Raw genomic sequence first — 22,104 nt, forward strand, 5'->3', positions numbered from 1 at the left:
ATCGAAATGAATTGTCCATAATATCTCAAGCGGCGCCGGTCAACCTCTGTCCTTCTCACTTCAGATAGTTTTAAATTCAGCTGGAGAACAAGAACTCCGCTTCTACAGCGAGAAAAGGTAAAAACCCGCGAGCTTGGTTCACGTCCAAGTCGTTATCGCCAATCGCTCTTCTTGGCAAACGCTCCCACCTAATGCCAGGTTGGCTCCCGAGTGCCTTAAAGGGTTTTTCTTTAGCAACACCATCCAACTTTCTCTACTACAGATGCTGAAATTTCGAGCTGGGCCTCGACGTTAATTCTTGCTGTTGCCGGCGTCACACTTGAACTCTTTAAAAATCTGTACTTTTTCATGGTTCCAGAAGCCGCAAAAGTATGTCCGCTCATGTCAGGCGCTTATCGTTCACGGAAGGAAGGAGCTAGGGAAGTTTATTAGGAGCCTAAAAGGATCCTGTCTTTGTTTCTCGCATTAGATATTGTCAGCTATTATATTATAGCTATTGCATTTTTATTATATTGCAACATTGCGGGACATCATAGCCAGCCCAACAAATGGCTGTTCAATGACTTGATACCTGGCTATACTAGAACTCCGCGCAAACTAGACACTAAGTATTGTGCGCAAAGATAACATAGTCGGTTGCATTTACGGCACACCTCTGACGTTCCGTAGCTGAGGAGCTGGAATGAAGTGCGCAGTTGTGGCCAGGTTGACGTTTCTGTTTAGGAGCTGTCTGAACGCGGCTAAATACCCATCATGATTCATTGTGGCAGGCGCTGCATGACACGTGATGCACAAAAAATAAATGAGGTACTCTCACAGTTGTCGAAATTTTCAAGGAAGGAAGGACAGCTTACAGCACAAACGATTTGGACGCCATGAGCACGTAGGCAAAAGAAACCACTATTGCTTTGTGCCAAAGTCAAAGTTTTATTACAAGTTGAATGGAACAGTATGTGCTACCACATCAAATGAATCACTGGAAACATTACAGGAAACACAGACAACCGGGACAATCTGCAATATTACGGGACGCACAATGTGGACTCTGCACGTTACGTGAGCATCAAATCGCAGGAAATAAAGTGCAAGCCGTTTGATAGATGCATGCACGTAGTTGACACTAACATTGGACATGTTATGAAACGGCAACATGTCCCGCAAATACCAACACTACAGAAGACGTAGTTTCGTCGCTGGTGCTGGATGGCAACGAGGCGCTAACGTTAATTGCGCAAGACGGAAAGAGTATAAAATGTTTAATTACCATTGCGGTTTATCACTCTAGTTCGTATGCAGCAATTACACAGCTTAAGATAACAGTGATTGGTTTATGTTAATTTCATTCCAAATCCCCAGTGCTAGCTCTAGCTCCTCTCCCAAGGGTAGGATAGCAAACCGGTTAAGCTAAACTGGTTAACCTCCCTGCCTTTCCTTCTCCACTTTTTCCTTCCTTCCTTCCTTCCTTCAGTACTAAAGGCTCGGCTAGGTGCACTGGCATCCCAAACGTTATTTTCCTCGAAAAGTCTTCCCTGCACCGTGGCCCATTGCACTCTGCGGAATGCCAATGCATTTGTAGCACATTTTGTCGGCATAAATTCAGGCATGTTTTAAGATGTGAGCAGCCTTACTCTTTTTCCGTTGAAAGAGGCGCCGTATACTAAATAAGAGAAAAGGGAGAAAATAGCGCATCGGGATTTGTACCGCAATGATGTGTGTTTGACGAGGTAATCTAGTCAAGAGGCAGGCATTACTTTCTGGAACACGCTTTGTTTTGAAACTCTGTCAATTCTAAAACAACATGCAGGTAATTAAGCAGCAATAAATATTATTTAGTATGGTTGGTTAGCCAGCAATGTCGGTTTAGCTTGCGTAATTCGGGCGACGTTATTCAAGCGCAGCACCAGCTGCACTATACGTTTGCACCGGAAATAAGTTACGCAATTTGCGTCCGTTCGTCGATCATGGGCACGTGGCCACTAACCGTTGCACTATGCATACAGGCCCACGCTAGCCGTCGATTCACAACGCCGCCAGCGGGAAGAGTCGATTCCACGCTTCTATTGTTCTCGTAACTCTACCATCGGTAGCGGAAGCGCGCTTTTGTCGTCGAACGGGCACCCCGTCGAGCAGCCTCCAAACCGCGCACGCAACAAGTGGGAACGCGACTAACGCAGCCATAGATCGCGCACCGACTCGATGAGCCGAGGCGACTCTCCGATGACGGCCAGAAGAGCAACAGAGAGAGAGAAGGAAGAGAACGCAGGAACTGCTGCCGGCCTTACGACCGCAACCGCGTCCAACCGTAGCCGCTGAGCGTTTAGCGCAAAAGCGAGGCGAACGGGGGCGAGGCGGCTGCGAAGTAGGCGGCCGCCCGCCGAGCAGTCGAAGCTCGCGCGTGTGCCGCTCCAGCGCTGCTCGGCAGCGGCGTGCAGCGCGTAGCTCGCCGGCAGCGAGCTGCCCGCCAGAGCAGTCACGGCTGCCGTCGGAGAACGGGGCCAGCGAGCTGAAGACGCGGCTCGCTCGAAGCGCGGGCGAGGGCAGTCCGCTCCCTTCGTCGCTCGCCGGCGGCGCGCGAGGCGGTGTGCCGGCGGCTCGCGCCGTCCGCCGCCCGACCTCAGTCGCCGTCGCGGACAGCGGACGGCATGCGGAGCGCGGCCGGCACCGGCGGCAGCTCCAACGCTAGCGCGGGGCTCGTCACTCGGAGCTACGACGTCTGGTTCAATGTCGACGCGGCGACGACTTCGGCGAGCGCCGAGGCGGCTGCGGGCGTCGACGGACCGTCGCCCGTGCACCTTCTCTGCACCAGCCTCGGGGCCACCGTCGGACTCGTGCTCAACGCGTACATCCTCGTCGTGCTCTTATGGCAGCGCCAGTTCCGCACGGCCAACAGCCTGCTCCTTCTGCACCTCGCGTTCGTCGACAGCGTGTTCTGCCTGCTGGTGCTCGGGTCGAACGCCGTGTTCGGCGGGCTCTCCGCCCCGGCGGACGTGATCAACGCCTCCGGTGCGTGCTACGTGCAGGGCGTCCTGTGGGCCGTCGTGCCCGCCGTGGCGGTGTGGACGCTGTGCGGCCTCAGCTGTGACCGGTACGCGGCAATCGCGACGCCGCTCCACTACTCGCGCCTGGTGAACACGCGGCGGACGTGTGCGTTCCTCGGCGTGTCCTGGATCGTCGTGGCGGGTGCGGCCGTGCCCCCGCTGGTGGGAGTGTGTCCTTACTCGTACGGTCCATCGCGATGCGTTTGCGTGGCAGCGTGTGCAGGCAGCGGCCAGGACCTGCAAGCCGGGACCGCGAGTGCGTCGCCTGTGGGACTGGGATACGCGCTCAGCTACGTGTGGCTGGCGCTCGTGTTCCCCGCGTCGCTCATCGCCGCCAGCAACCTGCAGGTGATGCTCATCGCGCGGACGCACAGACATCGCATCGTGGCCGCCATCTACGAGGTCAGTTAGAGCCCCTTCCCTTGAGAGCTTCGCTAAGTTTTTGGCAGCGAGATTTTCTTCTGCGTGCCCGCAACGCATTCACTAGGTAGTTTCGGAACTGTTAGAATTTTAGGCTCATAATTTATGCGTACAGCATTCGTGCGTGTCTAAGTGCACGCTCAGGTTTCGAACTTTATGGCATACCTCCATCTCAGCAATGTTATCTGACATTGCGTCTAGCATCCAGGGCGTCGACATTAGTAAATGTATTGCTTTGCTCCAGAGGGAAAAATAAAATAAATTGATGAGACATGCGAACCACATTGAACGCTCGTTCCTATTTGCGACTGTAAAACGTACTCTAAACAGGGAAACACTATGCATAAGAATTCTAGTGAGCTTACATATATTAAAACTCATAAAATACTACTTCGCATGATGCGGTAAAGGCTGTGAAATGCCATGCATGTAACAGTACGTGACTTCAATACTGTGGTAGGGTTGCGCTCATAGCCTGTGGATTTATGACTATGTGCAAGACATTGGAGCACGTACACTGAAATAACGGCAAGGTAAAATAGGTATGTGGAAGACAAATACCTGAGCTAATTGGTTTATTTTTATTACTTGACTGCATAAATGAGAGTTTGGGAGTTGTGTTCCGTTCGTGGTTGTTGAGCACCATGACAACGCGCAACAGCACGAGACCATACTCCGGGCGTACACTGTCCTCTGTAGCCCTATGCTCTTCGACTGTCGTGTTGTTGAGGCGCATTGCAAATCAGATTCTCTGGTACAGCTTGATTAACGCAAGGACAATGCTCCACGCTGAGTCGTTATTGCTTCTATTCGTGACTGCAAGACTTCGTTCATTTTAATGCCCAACGAAAACAAATACATTTTTACTTTTGTACAGCATCAGACTTGTTCAGATGATGTTTAAAAGTAATCTCCCGAAAGTTATTACATAGTGTCAAACATCCGGTAAGGATATTAAATATCTTTAACGAATTATTGCGCATAAAATTTTCGCGCGCGTCAGCAACGCGGCTGAAACTGAATAAAGCACAGCCGTGTGCGCTTCTTCTCTGTTGCTGATACAGTCACGATTCGAGCAACAAACATAATCTGCGGTAAATTATATTTTCTGGAGGACTGCTTGAAAATTTATATATCACCCAACTAATAAAGAATAATTCTCGGCGGTTCCCGAAGAGGTCCCCTTATGTAACACCCTCTGAAATCGGGGCCTTTAAGGAAATAAACTGAACTGAATCCTAGCTAGATTGACTTTAACGGAAAGCAAATTTCGTACGTTGCCGTATATGGGACTTAGAACGGGTGCGGCGCAGGTTTTTCGACACGCTCTCCATAGCAGAGTGGAATACCGCACATACAAGGCGCATCAGACTGCACAGAGTAAACCCTTCACAGCAAGTAAGACCTCCGCCCGGACTGCACCTACGCGAAGCGTCTCTTCTGTGTCGGTTGTGGCTGGGAGTTGTCTTCACGAAAGCTTATTCAGCGCCAATCGGAATGGCTGATAGTCCTGCATGTGATGTTTGCGGATGCGAGGAGAACATTGACCACTTATTGTGCCATTGTCCTCAATTTCAAGCACAAAGACCTTCTTTGTCCAACACATTGAGGAAACTAGATGATCATCGTCCGAGTGAACAGATAGTTCTAGAGCACCGTCCTCACCGATCATCGGCTCAGAAGGGAGTGAAATCACTTTTGTGCTTTCTGAGAACGTCTGGTTTGCACGAGCAGCTTTGTCTCAATGACTGTCCATGCACGTCTCTCTACCTTCTCTCTCTCTCTCTTCCCCTTTCTCCCTTGGCCCATCGTAGGGTAGCCAACCAGACTCTTGAGTGGGTAACATCCCTGCATTCCTTAACTCCCCCTCTCTCTCTCTCGACTTCAGACTCTGTGTAGCCGGAAATGATTATGAGTTCCAATTTTCACGGTTAGTCTCACGCGTATGCTTATTAAGCGATGGCTTCGCAAGTAAGCCTATTTCCTGCGTTGCCAAGCGCGATGTGCTTATTGAGGACAATTTCGTATGGATTATTTTTACTTCGGAAAGCAAGCATATAGTAATATAGCAAACATAGCAGTCATTAGCAAAATAGCGAATACCATGTCTAAGAATGAATTGCGCGAATGAGAGATGGTGTGAGAAAGAGGAAACGCAACGTTGGGGAATAAGAATAACAGGCTTAATAATGTTTCTGTGCCCTTATTCCTACTTCCTGTAAATTCTGCGCCACTAAGATGTGGCGCTGGCGGCCATTGTATGCACCTAGACTCAAATTTGAAAACTCTTCACATTTATCACAACTAATCTCCATTAGTCTGTTATTTAATAATCAGTAGAACAGAATCAGGAACGGTATTTGTAAAGACGAACAGCTTCAGACATTAAAATCAGTTTGACACCTTGTACGGCAACATAAAATGCTTGACTACAGACCACAAGACTCATAAAGCGTAATTTAACTGACCAACTTGCCAAAATTACTAAAACACAGATCCTCAGTAAATTCCTCCATGAGCTTGTGCAACAACACTATAGTGCAACCCCAGTTTCACATGTGCGTTAACATGGAAAATTACAAAGAGCGCACACAAGACAAGGTTCTATGAGATACAATTTGTACAAACTTTGGAACAATTGCTGTCCTATTTCATTAACTTATTCGAGAAAATCAGTGCTTTCATTTGACCATATGTGTATTCTGGTTGCTACCCCGCAAAGTGATGAGTTATTGAAACAGATAGATACGGTATAACCATATTTTAGGTTGTGCAGAAATAAAAAAGAAATCTCATGCTGCTGACAGCGTAATTCTAGTCCTTGAGCTCGATTATTCAGAGGCTGACATTTGTTGTCCGCAGACACCCAAACACAACAACGGTTAATTCATGAACGATCACTAATGAACTTTTTAATTGATTACTATAGAGCAAATATTGTCAATTTGAATTGTAGCAGGCGATCTTGCAAGGCATATCTACTTCGAAGGAATTTTGATGATCGCATGGGTTTCGAGATATGCGCCATCAAAGTGACGGTAAAAAATGCACTATTGTTCCGCTTACGTTTTTACCAAAACGTTATTTCATGCATTGAATGACCAAAGTAACTGGAATGTCCATGTATTTCATCGCAAATTTTGCCAATGAAAATCTCGAAATAGGTGTCATTTGCGAATATTTGTTCTAAGTGAATGCGCCTTGTAAGCTCACCGGCTACAATTCCCAAACTAGAATGTGCCATAAAGCAAGTGTTTAGAAGTTATTTAGAGAATATTTCCTATTACTTGAATGCGTATTTCGATTTCTCGTGAAAGTAATGTCCGCCTCCTTGAATAACCCAGCACAAGTACTACAATGATGCTATCTGTGACATGAAATTAAAGAGCAAATTCTGTCAAACTAAGAAATTATCACTTCGTATATGTACGAAGACCTAGGATAAAAAAAAGAAGAATGAGTATTTATCTTGGCAAATAATAGTGCAAATCTGCTATCGCATTTGCATTTGTTCGGCTCCCACTTGTGTTGCCTTAGCGCCTACGCCGTTACTGCATGCATAAAGCGCTGCGCTGAGTTTGTCGTCTTTGCGTCACGTTCGGTTGCTTTCGGTTGCACTCACTCGGTGTTATCGGTGATGCCACGTAGTTCAGAAGCTGCTCACTCGAAGCTTTTCACACGTGAATACATTGACACACTGTCGTAAACATATTTCTAAAGGATCATGTGTTTCAATACGTTCATGTGTTAATAGTATGAGATTCGTTCAGCTTTACAGTGGTGGACGCACATTGCAGTTTCTGTTGTGGTGGAGGGTGTACATGGAGACGAAATATTTTATGTAGCTGCGTATGCGGTAGACGGAGGGGGGAGATAGAACTGCCCCTTTGTGATAATGACGAATGAATGTTTTCAACATTGGTTTGACTTCATTTCTTGCATGGCAATTGAACTTCCTGAATTTACAGTGATTCTTGATGGTGGACGGATGCAGCGTCGCAGACAACATTCAATTGAACCAAGGGCCTTTCACCCTTAATATGAAACTATCAAATCTGTGTTTTGAGATTGAATTGAATAGCCTTTATGTCCATAAACGTACAATTATCGGGGATATAAGGAAAAAGTTCACAGCAACTTGATGGGACTTAAAACCCTGCCTGAGGGCAGCAGTGGCAGGCACAGGCACTGATTCAGGACCCACAGCACAAACATCACAATGCAATACAATGTTGGCATCAACTTGTGCCGGCACAAAAGAAAATCAGACGCCTGGCAGGAAGACACAAGGGCATGAAAAAAGATAACCTCATCAGGTTAATCAACTCTTTCGTGCTCTGTCATATTTCATACGCCGCTGCCATGTACAACTGGACGCAGGTTCAACTCAAGAAGCTTGACTCAGCGATCAAGAAAGTTGTTAAAAGCGCATTGGGGCTCCCAATTCGAACCAGCACTGCAAAATTGCTCAAGTTAGGAATACACAACACGACCATGGAGATCGCGGAGGCTCAAGAAACATCACAAATAGCGAGACTACCTACAACCAGCACGGGAAGATCAATCCTGGACAAGATTATGATCAACCCGATTACGGATCCAGCACAGTACACTAAAGTTAATCAAGAATTCGCAGACAACATAATTGTCGCACCGCTACCCAGGAATATGCACCCAAAACATAACATCAACAGGAGAGTTGTGCGAGCCAGGGCGTTAATCAAGAAAATGGATAAAGGGGGCAGAGGAGCCTGCTTTGTTGATTCGGCTGCTTACAACGATCGAACTAAGTTCGCGGCGGCAGTAGTGGATCATCAGGGCAATTGCACCAACTGCGCCACGGTCTACACTAGCAAACCTGAAGTCGCTGAACAAGTTGCCATTGCATTGGCACTAACAGACGATAGATTTACAGAAATTTATAGCGACTCGAAAACAGCTATTAGAGCTTTCAATAGGGGAAAAATTGCCCCACAGGCTGCGAAAATAATTAACAAAAGGCAAACAAATGTTACGCGTTTCATTTATTGGTTCCCGGCGCACCTTGGTTCACTTGATGGTATTCCTATCAATCCAAGTGAATCGGCCAACAGCGTCGCCCGCGACCTTACAGACCGGGCCGCTTCTACATATGGTTTTGATTCTGCTGGATTGGAGAACTTACAGAGAGATACCCTCATTACATACAATGAAATTACAAAACATTACTACATGGGAAGGAGGGAGTTTCCACCCCCTCACTATAGACTAAACAGAGCACAAGCAGTTACACTTAGGCAATTACAAACAGAGTCTTATTATTCACCTGCACAAATAAAGGAATGGCATGACATTGCAGACATGAATATTATATGCAAAGCATGCAGAAAGGAGATATGCACGCTTGAACATATGCTCTGGGAGTGTGGGTCGCTCGGCCCTGGCATTTCCCGGAATCGGTTTTTAGGAATGATAAGATCTCCAGATCATATCCCTCAAGTCCTGGCTGTCCAGTACGCCCGTGATAGGGCTAGGAGGCTTGACCTCCCGGTCCCAACATGGGACTAGCCAGGCGGGTGGCAACACCTTGTACAGGACAAGAATAAAGTTTTTTCCTCCTCCTCCTCCTCCTCCTCCACAAAAGAAAATTTCAAAATAAGAAGAAACACTACGAAAGATCGAGCAATCCACAGTTTACACAATGCGGGTTGCACATTCCGATCAAAATTGGGTAGCGGTAATTCTAGTAACTCTTTTCTTACCACCGTATAAGTGCTCAGGATACGTAGTTGTTGACGGTGAAAGCGGGGATAAATCTTCGAATGGGAATAAACGACCAGCCCTGAAGCCGTTCACTCTCTAATTTTCCTTCAAATTTTAATTATTTCACTCATTGCTATCAGACGAACTGATTCTCACTGTACATTTGTTCGTACAACGTTATCATACGTTAAAAGCACGGTCACCTCACGGAATAGCACATTTGCTTTATCTCGTGGCATTAGTATTGCGTAAAATTTCTTTGAATTTAAATGGCTCATTTTACCCTAACTTCTAATAGAACTGCCATAAGCGCACTGGCATACCACGTAAAAGCAATGTTTGCATAAGCTTATTTCTAGGGTGAAGGAACACGCAATACAATACGTTGTTCTGCAACGTGGTTAAACTTCAGATAAACGCAGCCGAGTTGCCGACTTAGCGTAAGGTAATCGCTACTACAGGAAAAGGATTCCATCAGGCCATGACGCCACTGTGATGTCGACGACTGCGGCCCCGGGTTTTACATGTTTCACAGTTTGCGTGTTCGGTCGCTCGTTACTACAGCAACAGTAAAAAGCGCTTCTGAAAAACTGTCTGCCTTTCCGATATGACAAGACGTGCTCTTGTAGTTGTTAGCCGCACCAGGGAAACGAAATATGAGCAAAATTGAGGTGGCAGTTGCTTGGGCTGCTATGATATCGCGTACATTGTAAAGTTCGCCCTAGTGGCAGGTATACTTGACTGAAATACTACAGCGTTAGAGTAATAACATAACGCATTTTTCATCCAAGTATTTGAGCGTACGTAAACACATAGGCGTCGCGCAGAAAAAGGTGTCAGATCTCAAGCATCTCACGAGTTCCTCTATATTTGAACTCCATTCTTGCATGCTTAGGCACCAAGCGAAAATTTGATCGGGATAAATGTCGTTCCCATCGATCTTTTTTTTTTTTTTCCGTTTCAGGGCTCACTAGTGCGCATGGTCCACCCACACAAGCGCGTAAACACTCACATGCACATCTCTAGGATGGGAAATTTAGCTATCTTTCTTTTTTAACATCCTTCTAGGTAACCGTAATTTGTACTCATATCTTGCATCTGTGATGGTGTACTGAATTCTGTTGTTTTAGAGAAGCGAAAACATTACAATAACGCTCTTCTAATTACGTATTGCATTTATAGTTGCTTTCCCGATCGCAACTCCTACCATTGTACCTGCCCTTCCTGTTATAATCCCACGAGGGATTGACAGAATGTAAAATAAATAAATCCTTCTGCGTTGAAATCTATACCAATATGTGTGCTATGCGGTGAGAAGGCACCCTCACTTTCTCAAACGTTTCTTAACATTGCCGGCAAAGAAGAACAAATAAACAGACCGCAGTGTTTACCACTTCGATGTTTTCATCGCGAAGCGGCGAGAAAAGCCCTTCGACGCAAACACACACGCGCTCTCCGCTGCCTCGCTCGAGCAAGCGGCGCAAACACCGCTGCGCAAGAACTCGCCATCGTTTCACGTCGCCAAAATGCCCGCCGCACCGTCGCGCGCGCATATAGCATTTCTCAGGACATTAAACTCTTGCCGCGGCATTCCGCGTTTACGGGGTCAGCGCGGCTCGCCTCGCCCCATTGTTGCGCCGAGCGCGCGCGCCTTAGTTTCTGATCCCGTCGAGGAAGCGGAGGAGGGCGAGGAGGAAGCGCACGCGGCGAAACAAAAGAGCGGGGCCTCCTCCCCCGGTGGCCAAGGCTCGTCGCTGCTGCCGGCCGCGCGACCTCTCGCTGGTCGGCGGCTTACGTCGCTGCGCGGTCGCCCGCACGCTTCCGCGAGAGAGGAGCGTCTGGCGGACTACCGCTAGCCTTCTCGTCGCGCCGCGACACTTTCGATGGCCGCTCGTGTGTCACACACGTTGCTGCGTCGCACCGTTCGCCGCCGTCCGTCTCTGTAGCGGTCGCCGCTCAGAATGCGGGCGCTCGTTTGGTTTCGTTGTCAATGTAGTCGTCGTGTCTCTTTCCTTGCGAAGACAAGCGAACGGGAAAGTTGTGCGACCGACGATGGCACTACGCTGAAATCCGCCAATAAATCGAACGAATAAGCCAGACAGGGTCGATGAAGCGGCGTATCTCTCCTCTGTCAGTGCGATATTATCTGCCTATTTCTATGCGACTGCAGGGTGAAGGCTATCTCCCATTACCGCTATCCTGTACTGGCCGATTCTATCTGTGCCTACGAATTTCCCAATTTCACCACGCCACCTGCCCTCCTTGACTGTGCTTCTCTTTCCCTCACCACCCATTCGATCCCTCTAACAGAACTACGATCGTCTGGCCTGGGCATTACATGGCCGACCCAGCTACATTTCGCTCTCCAGATATCAACTTTAATATTGGCTATCCCCGTTTGCTCTCTGATCCGCACCGTTGTCTTCCTGTCTTGCGTGCTATGTACGCAAACATGACCGACGTCTCCCTAGTTGGGGAGAAGTGAGGAGCAAAATGCTCTCCTGGCTCGCTATGACGCCTTTTCTGTCTCGATCAGGTATTCTGTGTATTGGTCTGTACAGCATTCTTCTTTTAAATTGCCGGCGGCACAATTCGACTCTCTGGGTTACATGTTCCCGCGCATTTCTCCTCAATTAGTGCAAGTACAAACCGCGACCGTTGGTGTCAATTAGGGCGATATTTATTAAGGCACTCGAGCCAACGACCGTTGGTAGGAGTCGAACCCACGACCTTTGGTGTAATGAGAGCGAATTAGGCGATGAACGTATAAGAAAGCGTGCCGCCGAGGCGAAGAAGCCTCAGCAGGACCTGTGGTGTTAATTAAGGTACAGTTAATTAGGATAGAGTTAATCCAGGCCCTCGAACCTCCGAACCAACATGCACATATGGGCGAACCGGCCATATTTGGTTTCTAGCTGACATGTAGTCGAACCCACTACCATTGTTAATTAAGATGTAATTATTTAGGTAACGTATAATTAAAATTGAGCTAGGTGTGTTTAGTTAGGGCGAAGTTAATTAATGCACAGTTATTAAGGTACAGGTAGTTAAGGCACGCGTACCGACGACCTTTAGTGGGAGAAAACAACTAATAGGAAGTGACGACGCATTGTAATGAAATTGTGGAACAATGTAATGAATCTTTCGTGAACGTGCAGACTTTCGCCTTCATCCTTTTTACCATAAGCTAAAGTGACTGTCAACGTTTACGCGGGTAATGCGTTCCAACTTCAGCAAATTGCCTAACGTATAGCACAATAGTTGTTACATGCCGTTGGTAATTTAAAGGAAGTTTTATTCACATTGATAAATCAATGTGGTAAACGCATAAAACATGTTTGCGAGTCCCTATCGAATGCTTACGTTAAGCTCTTGCGTTTCTTTTTCCCTCTCTCTCTACGTCGTGAAGATCGCCCCACTCTGCATAAGTTATCCTGGCAGAACTGAATATGTCCGCGATTTTCTATGAACTGGGGCATAAGGCAGGCGCAACAACTTCGTAATAAGAGCTGACCTGAGGCGTGAGACCGTAAAGCGTGGCGGACACCAGCAGTGTCACTCGGCAGTTGTAGCGGTGATAGAGTGATGCAGTCCGCGCGGGCGCCCTTTGCTTTGCGCAACGTGCTGCAACAGCAGTCGTTCCTGCTCGCTGTTCCTCTCGGCAACTGAAGACGACCAAGGGCGTCGCACAGTGGCGTGGCCGGAAATGAAATCCCTGGACAGAATTTGTCCAGGGATGATGCAAATGCATGAATAATAACTGCATTGCCAAAGATGCTGCAAACGAATTATTGAACGCTACGCTCTATCGAGACAAGTAAAATATCTATTCTTTTGACAAAAGTATGTATTCGTATGTCCCAAAAGTGGTGCCCGAAATAACTGATATCAACGCTTCGATCTTTTTTGTTGAAATAAAAATAAAAGCAAGAGACGTAGTCACCTTATAATGGTGACGGCTACTCCTTTTCTCATAGCGGAAACAATATAACAAATATGTGAGAAAATGGGAAGAAATCACGTCATAGGGTCAGGACTCCACAGTACACAGTCCTATACACCCGCGAACATAATATGAAGCTAAAATGCAAGGTGCACCACAATGAGTTTTTACACAGTCAGGAACACACACAAATGCCCGTGATGTAGATTGGGATGAGCATATAAGCAGATGAGGAATTACATAGAGTTAGAATAATGCACGCACAGAATTAAAAGAACAGTTATAACGCGTAATATACAAGCACTAATAATTATAAATAATAGGAGAAAGCTATAGTAACATAGTGTGATTATTCATTGTAGTATCTAGTAGTTGTTAAGGATACCTGTTTCTTCGTAAAAATGCGAAAGTGCGTTCAATGCTTTTCGCTGTGATATTTTTGATGGCCATAGGCCCAGCAATTTTGCGATGTTTGTTTTTCTATTTAATAGGTGAAGAAAATATCACACGAACTTTAGGAAAATATCAGTTCGAAACCAGCAAAGCTGTGCATGCCGCCGATATGAAAAATGTAAGGGCTATGAAATGAACAAGTGGAGGACAAATATATTAATGAAACTTTGTCATTCAACAACCTTGTTTACAGTTTTGTGCATATGCAACGGCCAGGAAGAAATCTCAATGACGCTGTCATTTGTTCCAATGTAATGCGCAGGAGCAGCTTTCACCGGCCGTATATTGTAATTGCACCGAAATTGTAGTCTCAACAGAGAGCACGTATAGACAGCAGCACTTCGGCAATATATACGAGGGCGAGTCAAATGAAAGTAAGCCATTGGGAATATATGACAAACGGGGTACTCTATTTAAAAGTAGTCTCCATGAGCATTTAGACATTTGGCCCACTGACTAACGAGTCGCTTGATTCCCGCCTAGTAAAACTCCTTGGGTTGCTGCTTCAAAAAGTCCGTAACTGATTCTTTCACGTCATCGTCGGATATGAATCTGTTTCCCTTAAGCTGTTTTTTTTTTTCAATTACCGCAAATTGAGGAAGTCGCAAGGCGACAGGTCTGGGCTGTATGGCTGATGTTGTAGCGTTTCCCACTTGAACTTTGCCAGTTTTGTTTTACCCGCACCAGCGACGTGGGCACGGGCATTGTCGTAGAGCAAGATGACCCCATTCGTCAGTTTTCCACTTAGTTTGTTCTTGATTGCGACACGTAGCCGATCAGGCGTTTAACAATATCGGAAATGATTGATAGTCTCTCCAGATTTAGCAAATTCTATCAGTAATGGCCTCTGACGATCCACAAAAATGTCAAGAACACCTTTCCGGCGGAAATGAGGGCCTTTACTTTCTTTAGAGGTGGCGAATTCGAATGTTTCCACTGCAAGCTTTGCCGTCCTGTTTCAGGGTCGTAGTAGTGGCAGCATGATTTGTCCCCGGTCGCAATTGCAAACAAGAATTCTTCACCCTCAGTGTAATACCGGATCAGATGGGTCAAGGCGGAGCCAAGCCTCTCCGTCTTCTGGCGACGGTTCAAAATCTTGAGCATCCATTGCGCACAGCTGAGCCGATAACCGAGATGTTCATGAATAATGGTGTGACCCGATCCGCGACTTATGTTCACACGCTTTGCCAGTTGATCGATGCTTATCTTTTGTTCTTTTCTAATGAGTTCATCAGCCTTTGCAATTGCGTTGGGAGTGATTGCACGGTGGCTTTGGCCCTGTCTTGGATCGTCTTTGGAACTTTCACGCCCTGTTTAAATCGTTTCCGCCGACGATCAGAGTGGCCAATGAAATGCAATATTCAACGTGCACGGCAGCCACACGGCGACTAATTTCTTTTTGAGAAACATCTTCAGCTGACAGAAACTTCACAACACCACGTTGTTCAACATTTGGAGCGTCCATTAAGACACGCAACCATGTTCAACCAAGTGTATCAGAGCATTAAAGAACATCTATCCTCACACGTGCGTGTCACTTTTCTAAATGAGAGATGCCTGTGTGCTACGTGCATGCCTCGCAGATAAAGAACCGAACCACAATTGCGCGGGGTGTGTTGACTGTCTTTCATTTGACATGCCCTCGTGCATTAGATATGCGAAGATACAATGGAATATACAAATGCGAAGATACAGCTTGATAAAGAGCAAAAAAAGTGTCACTGGAAACAAAGTTCACTGCACGTATACTCAAAACTTCGCAAGTTATTGAAATAAATATACGCATAAGTATCTAATAAATCTACGTATCTAAGAAAAAGTCGCTGTTTATGATGCGTCAAACAAGGCATATAAACATGTTACGGAATCACACATTCACAAATCACAGAATCCTAAGGCTCGCCACCTCTATCTCCCACCTTCCCCGATGTGTCGCGCGCGACGGACGGCGGTGCGCTTCTACCCCGCTTTTCTCCCTTGCGCACACAAGACTGAAGCACCACCTAAAACGCCTCAAACTTCGTAAAGTAGCGTTCGTAAAGTAGCGTTCGTAAAGTAGCGCCACGCTTTCAATAATGCCGCCTCCTCCTCGCGTGCTCTTGCCGAGGCCGAGGCCGCGTCGCTATTGGCCTAACGGCATCACGTGGGCCCTGGCGCCGGATTCGTTTGTTTACAGTCGCGCTTCAGCGCCATTTTCGCTTGAGAAGCGTCTACGGAGTGGCGAGGAGAGCACGATGGCTCCGTTGCTGTTCCGTGTTACTTTGGTTTGCGAACGCCTTCAAGTAAATTTTGTGGCAAGTGCTGCGACGCTTCACGGCATTGTCAATCAAGACAACCTGCTGCGCCTTCGTATGCCAAAACAGCTTCAGCAAGTAGAAGAAGCTGTTCTCCATACCGTCCGGTAAGCGCTACGGGTTACGAAGAAAAACATGGGGCACTATAACGTAAAACCGTTCCAATATGTTTTTATTCCAATCTCCTGACGTCAAATTTACGTAACCACCGACGCAAGCATTGGGCCATGACCCGGAGGGCTGTCTGAACAAACTAATCAAGCGTTCTCTTCGTTCATTGGCGGTCACTTTTGTTTGCTTTAAAAACAAATAACATTGATTACACTCAGCGGCTTGTCCCATCTAATTGGTTGACAAGAGGCGAGGAGCACGCTTAAGTGGAAAGGGATTCGATGGGGCCTAGCCCCTGCATTGAAAATCGACAACCAAATGAAGAGGGTGCTGCTGAAGTCTGCGATTGGTCCGCTACCCTTACTTAGCTTTCGGTGGCTGGTAGAAAATCGTGGCGGTATGCTGAGGAAGGTTAAGAGTGCTGCTAAAACGAAACCGCAGCAAAGGAGACTTGGCAGAACGAGGTCCTAAACGTGCTGAAAGTGCTCGAAAACGTTACACTGCCACGGTAAAAGCTTTATTGTATGCAAATAAACCCGTGCTCTGCTGCAGGGGCGAGCAGCCAGTGCCTGAATCATCGGCTGCAGCCATCTTTTATTCCTTGCGGAGCAGGGCAGCCTGCTGGTATTAAAAAAAACACTTTTGTTCGGCCTAATAATGCATGTTTAACACGTACACGTCAATTTGACGCAGTGAGCTTTCGCGGTTTTGTGACGTCCCGTGACAGGGAGGTGAAGTGGGTGCAGCCCTAAAGGTTTTGACCTATAGCTGACGTCTATGTGTAAAAGCCGTTGATTCAGAAACAACTATTTTTCATTTGTTCGGTCCAATCATGCATAATCAGTGTGTACACGTCATAAGAGATGGGGAGCTATCGCGGTTTTTGTGACGTCGCGTGATAGACAGGCGAAGTGGGGGTGATCTAAAAAGTCTTTGAGCCATCGCGTAGGGCGGATTGCAGAATTGGAATAGAAAGCTTTGGAATAATTTTACGTTATAGCGCCGATGTACTCATTGAATTGGGAGGGAGAACTTCAGACCAACATTCTCCACACGACTATAGAGGTAGTTGCGAGTCTCTCATAGTATAGTATGTGTTAGGCTTGCGTAATTTGTTGCGGGCCATAACGTAGTAGATATTGCACAGTTCACTGAGGAGGTCGCCATTTGTCTACACGCTTTAACACAATTCCTACGCGACGTGTGTTTGTTTATTTAAGCAGTGCGTGGTTGCATTTGGTGCGCTTAATCGTCCTGCACGCCAGCCGGCTTGAATTCGCGGGCACGCGAGGCTTCGTGCAAAAATGTGATTACGGAACATTTAGCATTCAGCGCATTCCTTTTGATAAGCTTTGAGGCTCGAGCGTGAAAAGTCATCTTAGGAAAGCAACTCTCTGCATTTTGTGGTTACTCACTAGCCTACTTTAGAGCGTATAGCTTTATTCGCCTATTTTGTTCGTTTTCGTCATTGGCGGTCGGCCGGTGGATTTGCGATACAAAGGAAAAGTGTGCGTGCTCTCCCGAAATCGCGTTCGTCGCCGAATAACAGCATCTTAAGTATTTGAGACATACGTGTTAATTCTTGTCAGCTTTAAAGGGCGTATAGGCTAAGATGCAGCTGTGGACCACTCGCAAAGAAAACGTGCGGTCGCTGGCTCCTCCACTGGCTGGTTTAATCGTCGTTCGCTCGTTCGTTTAGTCTTTCGCTTACTCGCTCGTTGAACTATTAGCTCGTACGACCACTATGTCTCTGAGACAGAGGTAATGAGACAGCAAATACTGCCTCAGTATGAACGACTGGATCATTTTACTTACCGCAATTTCGGCCGCGTCATAGCGCGGCAGTTCCTTGCGCGACCATCACTTCACTAAAGTCATATCTCGCAAATGTTATTTCGAAACGAGCGCAACCGTCCTCAATGCATGCAGCTTAGTACAAGTCGGATCGAGGCAAGTACGTCACTTCGTGAACGCACGAGCTAACGCACGATGAAATGTTACTCGTGATGAGTCAAGAACCTGAAAGAACAGTGCAGTTGTTTGAGCCTCAATGAAGCGCTCTTCCAGCATTCCCGCTTCGTAAACCAATACTAAAAGAACGATTTCGTTTTCTGTATACGTAAAATCTCGACTCGATGATCGGCCGCGCGTATTTCTGTCGGCTTTGAGGCACGAGGAACATAATAGCACAAGCGCCCACCTCTGAGCCTTTGCGAATGCTTATAATGGGAATCACGCACTTTCGCGGCACTGCAGTTTGTAATACTCTTTCGAACCTTCAGAGCAGCTTTCGTTCGTGCCCTCTGTTGGCCTTTATACGGCATAGCTGATACGCGCCGCGAATTCACATGCTAAGGACGGCGCGCAATGTTTAGACTACTGAGGGCTTGCTGGAGGTCACGATGTTGGCATTCGATTGTACATGTGGTATTTACAACCATTCGCAACAAGATCTTGCGACATGCACTTTCCAAATGTTACGTACCTAATCGTAGCGCACGCGCGCACTCAGAATAGCCCTGGCACAGCGTTAGCGCTCTTTCAGGTACTGTTTTTAATGTATAGCTATCAAAACAGAAAAAAATAATCTGCCGTCACTGAATTTCAATAACCGTCCATTTAGAAATTTTACGCTGTGCACAAAGTTACTCTCAGCTAGAAAGCCCACGCGAGCGCCTAAAGCGCACCGCCTTGTCTTGCGTGCATTCACTCTGTGAAGGGTCGTCTGCTACGCTCGAGCACTGCAGGCGGCGCCACGGTCGAGGAGGGAGCGTGAAAGAGAGGAGAAACCAGAAGGAGTGAAGGCGGATAAGGAGAGTCGCTAATTTGTGAAGTTTAAGGGGTTTTAGGCGAGGCGTATTGAATCTACGCCATGACGGAGGCTCGATTCGAAGCAGTAGAGCCAGCGGGAAGTAAGGTGCTTTAGCTTACATGGTAGAAGCTGCAATGTACAGTCGAGTGAAAAAGTCTGAAGACCAGGGTTGCTGCTAAATTTCCTTTTTTCTTCACAGACTAGGCATAAAGGTGAAATTATGTGTACTGCCAAGTTGCGCCTGCTTTACCAGCGCCATTCTTTTATACAATTTCACGTTGCACGGCTGTACTTGAAGAAACTCTTTTTTTTGCATGTGCCGTAGTTTCTAGACATTTGCTCTAGACTGTGCATCGCGTGACATATTAAAGAAACTAGCGCGAAGGAGAATCGACATCAGTTTGTCGACATGTGGGCTTAGCACGCTGCTCTGCCCATACATCCAGTTACTATCGTCCTTCATAAATGAATTTCAAAGGTGTCCGTTGTTACAGCCGATTAGCGCTGCCTGGGATTAGCGCTGCCTGGGATTTAGTGGAATTGGCAGCTGCTCATGTTGTTCTTTCTTTCTTTTTTCGCAGCGGGCTCCTGGGAGTCGAGTCTTTTAGTTTGGTTCTACGCAGAAATATAACTTAGTCCTTCGAAATATGTGAATAAGAGGCCTCTTCCACGTGCCTGCAATCACGAATATATCTTATTGAGCCAGTTTAAGATATTTTCATGAGACGCACGGGACGGATACGAGTAAAAGCTGCAGCGAAGCCAACTCCCACTCACCTATAGAGCGCTGCAAAGCAGCCGCATCTATTCCTTTGAATAAAAACCGAACACCGATAACAACACACAGTACTTGACAAAACAGCGTAATTAAACTAAGAAATTTAGCAGGGTGGAATAATAGTAAAATACCAATTGTGTACAAACACGCAGCAAGAGCTTAAAAGATGGTTCTCGTGCGGCGAGTGAGGTAAAGGCAATTATAGAATGCGTGCCCTACAAGAAAAAGCGGGACACGATACAAAAAGCAAGCATACCTGCAGCAACTAACTCTCGACTCCTGGAGAAAACACTCATCTACAGGTACCAATGAGGAAAACAAATAACTTAGTGGTGGTATTTTAGTCACCCGGCTTAGCAGAATTCTCTCTTCACGTGTAGAATGGAACACAAGTGGAAATTATTGGACAAGATGCAAATATTGACGATGTCGCCCGCAGGTGAAGCACTGAAAGTGACAGCAAGGGTTGGCGTTGCGCGGAATATGTCTCACAATGCTGGCTTGAGTGGGAGAGCCGCCACTAGCGTTGCAAGAAGGCGTACCTAAAATTAGACGCGGGTTTTACACTGACCCTCCTCAATAAGCAAATAAAGCAAATTTTAGGGCTGGTTCACCGGATTGCGTCGGACTATCACGGTCTGTCTGAAAATGAGATCATGCAAGACTGAAGCTTTGGTGGTCGGTCGCCTCGCCTACCACCTCCCGTATACCACCACCTCACTCAAAAACAAGTGGATCAGGCTAATAGTCTAATCAGACGGGCGGTTAAAACCGCACTGAGGCTACCGGTGCGCACTATCAATAGCCGCCTCCCACAGACTGGTCACTATAATACCGTCCAGGAAATAATAAAGGCACAGCGGAGTAATCAACTCATGCGCCTCTCCCGAACACCCACTGGGCGAAACCTACCCCGAACTCTGGGTTGTGAGCCAAGCGGCGCGATCCCGATCGAAGAGCCGTGGTTCCCTATTCCTGTAAGACTCGTGGCTAACATGCAACTCAAACCGTTGCCACGAAACATGAATTCGCACCGCTATCCGGACCGACGTGAGGCGCGGGCTGGTCAGCGCGCGCGCCGTCATCAAAATCGCGAAGACGTCCTCTATGTCGACGCCGCGGTCGGTCCGCTCGAAGGAACGGTCACGGCTCTTGCCATGACGGAGGGTGGACGCATTAACACCCCTGCGTCGACAAAAAAGCGCACCGACGGGGCTTAGGGCACCGTATTAGCACTAGCGGTTGCGCATACGCGGCCGCGGATTCTACCATTACAGAAATCTACACCGATTCCCAATGTGCATAGCGTTACTTCATTCAAGGCGCAGACCCTAAGACGGTACATACATTTTACGAAACATCATTTTGCTTCCCCATCCGGTGACTATCACGATGGTGCCTCGACTTGAGTGTGTCCCCGGGAACGAGGGCGTTAATGCGCATGTCCGAGGTTTTTCCCTGCGGACTCCTGGCGACCACTGACTCAACCCCAGGGAAAAACCAGGAGTGTAGATCTGGATCTGGATCTAATAAGCGGTAACCTGGACCACCAGGTTACCGCTTATTACAGGAAAGGTAGATGAGGTTTACATCCCCCTCACCCTTCCCTTACAGCCCATCAGTGTTAACTCTGGCGCCAGGTCCACACCAAGGCATTTATTTCTCCCTATCTGGAAGATCTATTTCACCCTAGTCTCCACAATCCACAATGTACCACCTGCCGAGTGCCCCGAGCAGATCTATTCCACTGTTTGTGGAGCTGCCTCAAGCCCATGGCGGTTAGAGCCCGTTGCCAACCCTTCCATTTTCCTTGTAGGAGGCCGCTCTTCGGGCCACTTGCTCGGATGACCAGCTCTGACTGGCAGACCGGGCCTGCCTAGAGATGTCGGCCCGGGGGCTCCGGGGAGTCTACGGGCCCAACCACGTTCAAGTAGATCAAATTAAGTTTTATCCATCCATCCATCCATCTATCCATCCTTTTACGTTGCATGAGCAGAGACAGAAGGAAAGCCGTTGGCGTCCATGAGCCCCCAAACAAACGATTCGACAAACGTCGATTGACGCTTACGTTCCATTGCGCTGAGAGCTGTGAACGCTCCGTGGCTGTGAATGCTCCGAGCGGTGTGGCGCTCGAGCCAACAGCGCGAGCCAGAACGCTGCCCTGCAGAGCCGATTGAGCGGCGCGTGGTGCAGCGTCCACTTGGCTTCGTTGCTTTTGATGTTCAACGCACTGCCCGCCTCTGAAGAGCTTCGAACCAGGCGTGCGCGGGCCGTGTAGCGCCGTCGACACCATAACAGCGCGAAGGCGGTTCGAGCGTCCATATAACTGATATCGCCATGCAACTTACTGTGCAGGTCACAGGGACAGGCGGAAATATGTGTCAGCGAACATCTAACGTCGCACACCGCCGCGCATCAGGCGCCCGAATATTGAGGACTTTCTTCGTTTTCAATGGAAGGTACTAGCAATATTTGTGGATAGAATAATTCTATAAGGAAAACTAGAAGAGCCA

At 47.5% G+C, this 22,104-nt stretch overlaps 1 protein-coding gene across 2 annotated transcripts in view; it reads left to right on the top strand.

Moving 5' to 3' along the window:
* Positions 1 to 2,200: 2,200 nt before the first annotated feature.
* LOC142576564 (uncharacterized) overlaps positions 2,201 to 22,104 on the top strand; it is a 261,575-nt gene continuing 241,671 nt past the window's right edge. Inside the window, exon 1 of one of the 2 annotated variants that reach the window (XM_075686740.1) lies at positions 2,201 to 3,440. In XM_075686740.1, the coding sequence (XP_075542855.1) occupies positions 2,643 to 3,440 (798 nt within the window). In that variant the 5' untranslated portion in view covers positions 2,201 to 2,642. The remainder of the gene's footprint in view (positions 3,441 to 22,104) is intronic. The other variant, XM_075686739.1, reaches the window with a different exon arrangement.

The sequence above is a fragment of the Dermacentor variabilis genome, chromosome 3, assembly GCF_050947875.1.
Source record: "Dermacentor variabilis isolate Ectoservices chromosome 3, ASM5094787v1, whole genome shotgun sequence".
Classification (NCBI taxonomy): domain Eukaryota; kingdom Metazoa; phylum Arthropoda; class Arachnida; order Ixodida; family Ixodidae; genus Dermacentor; species Dermacentor variabilis.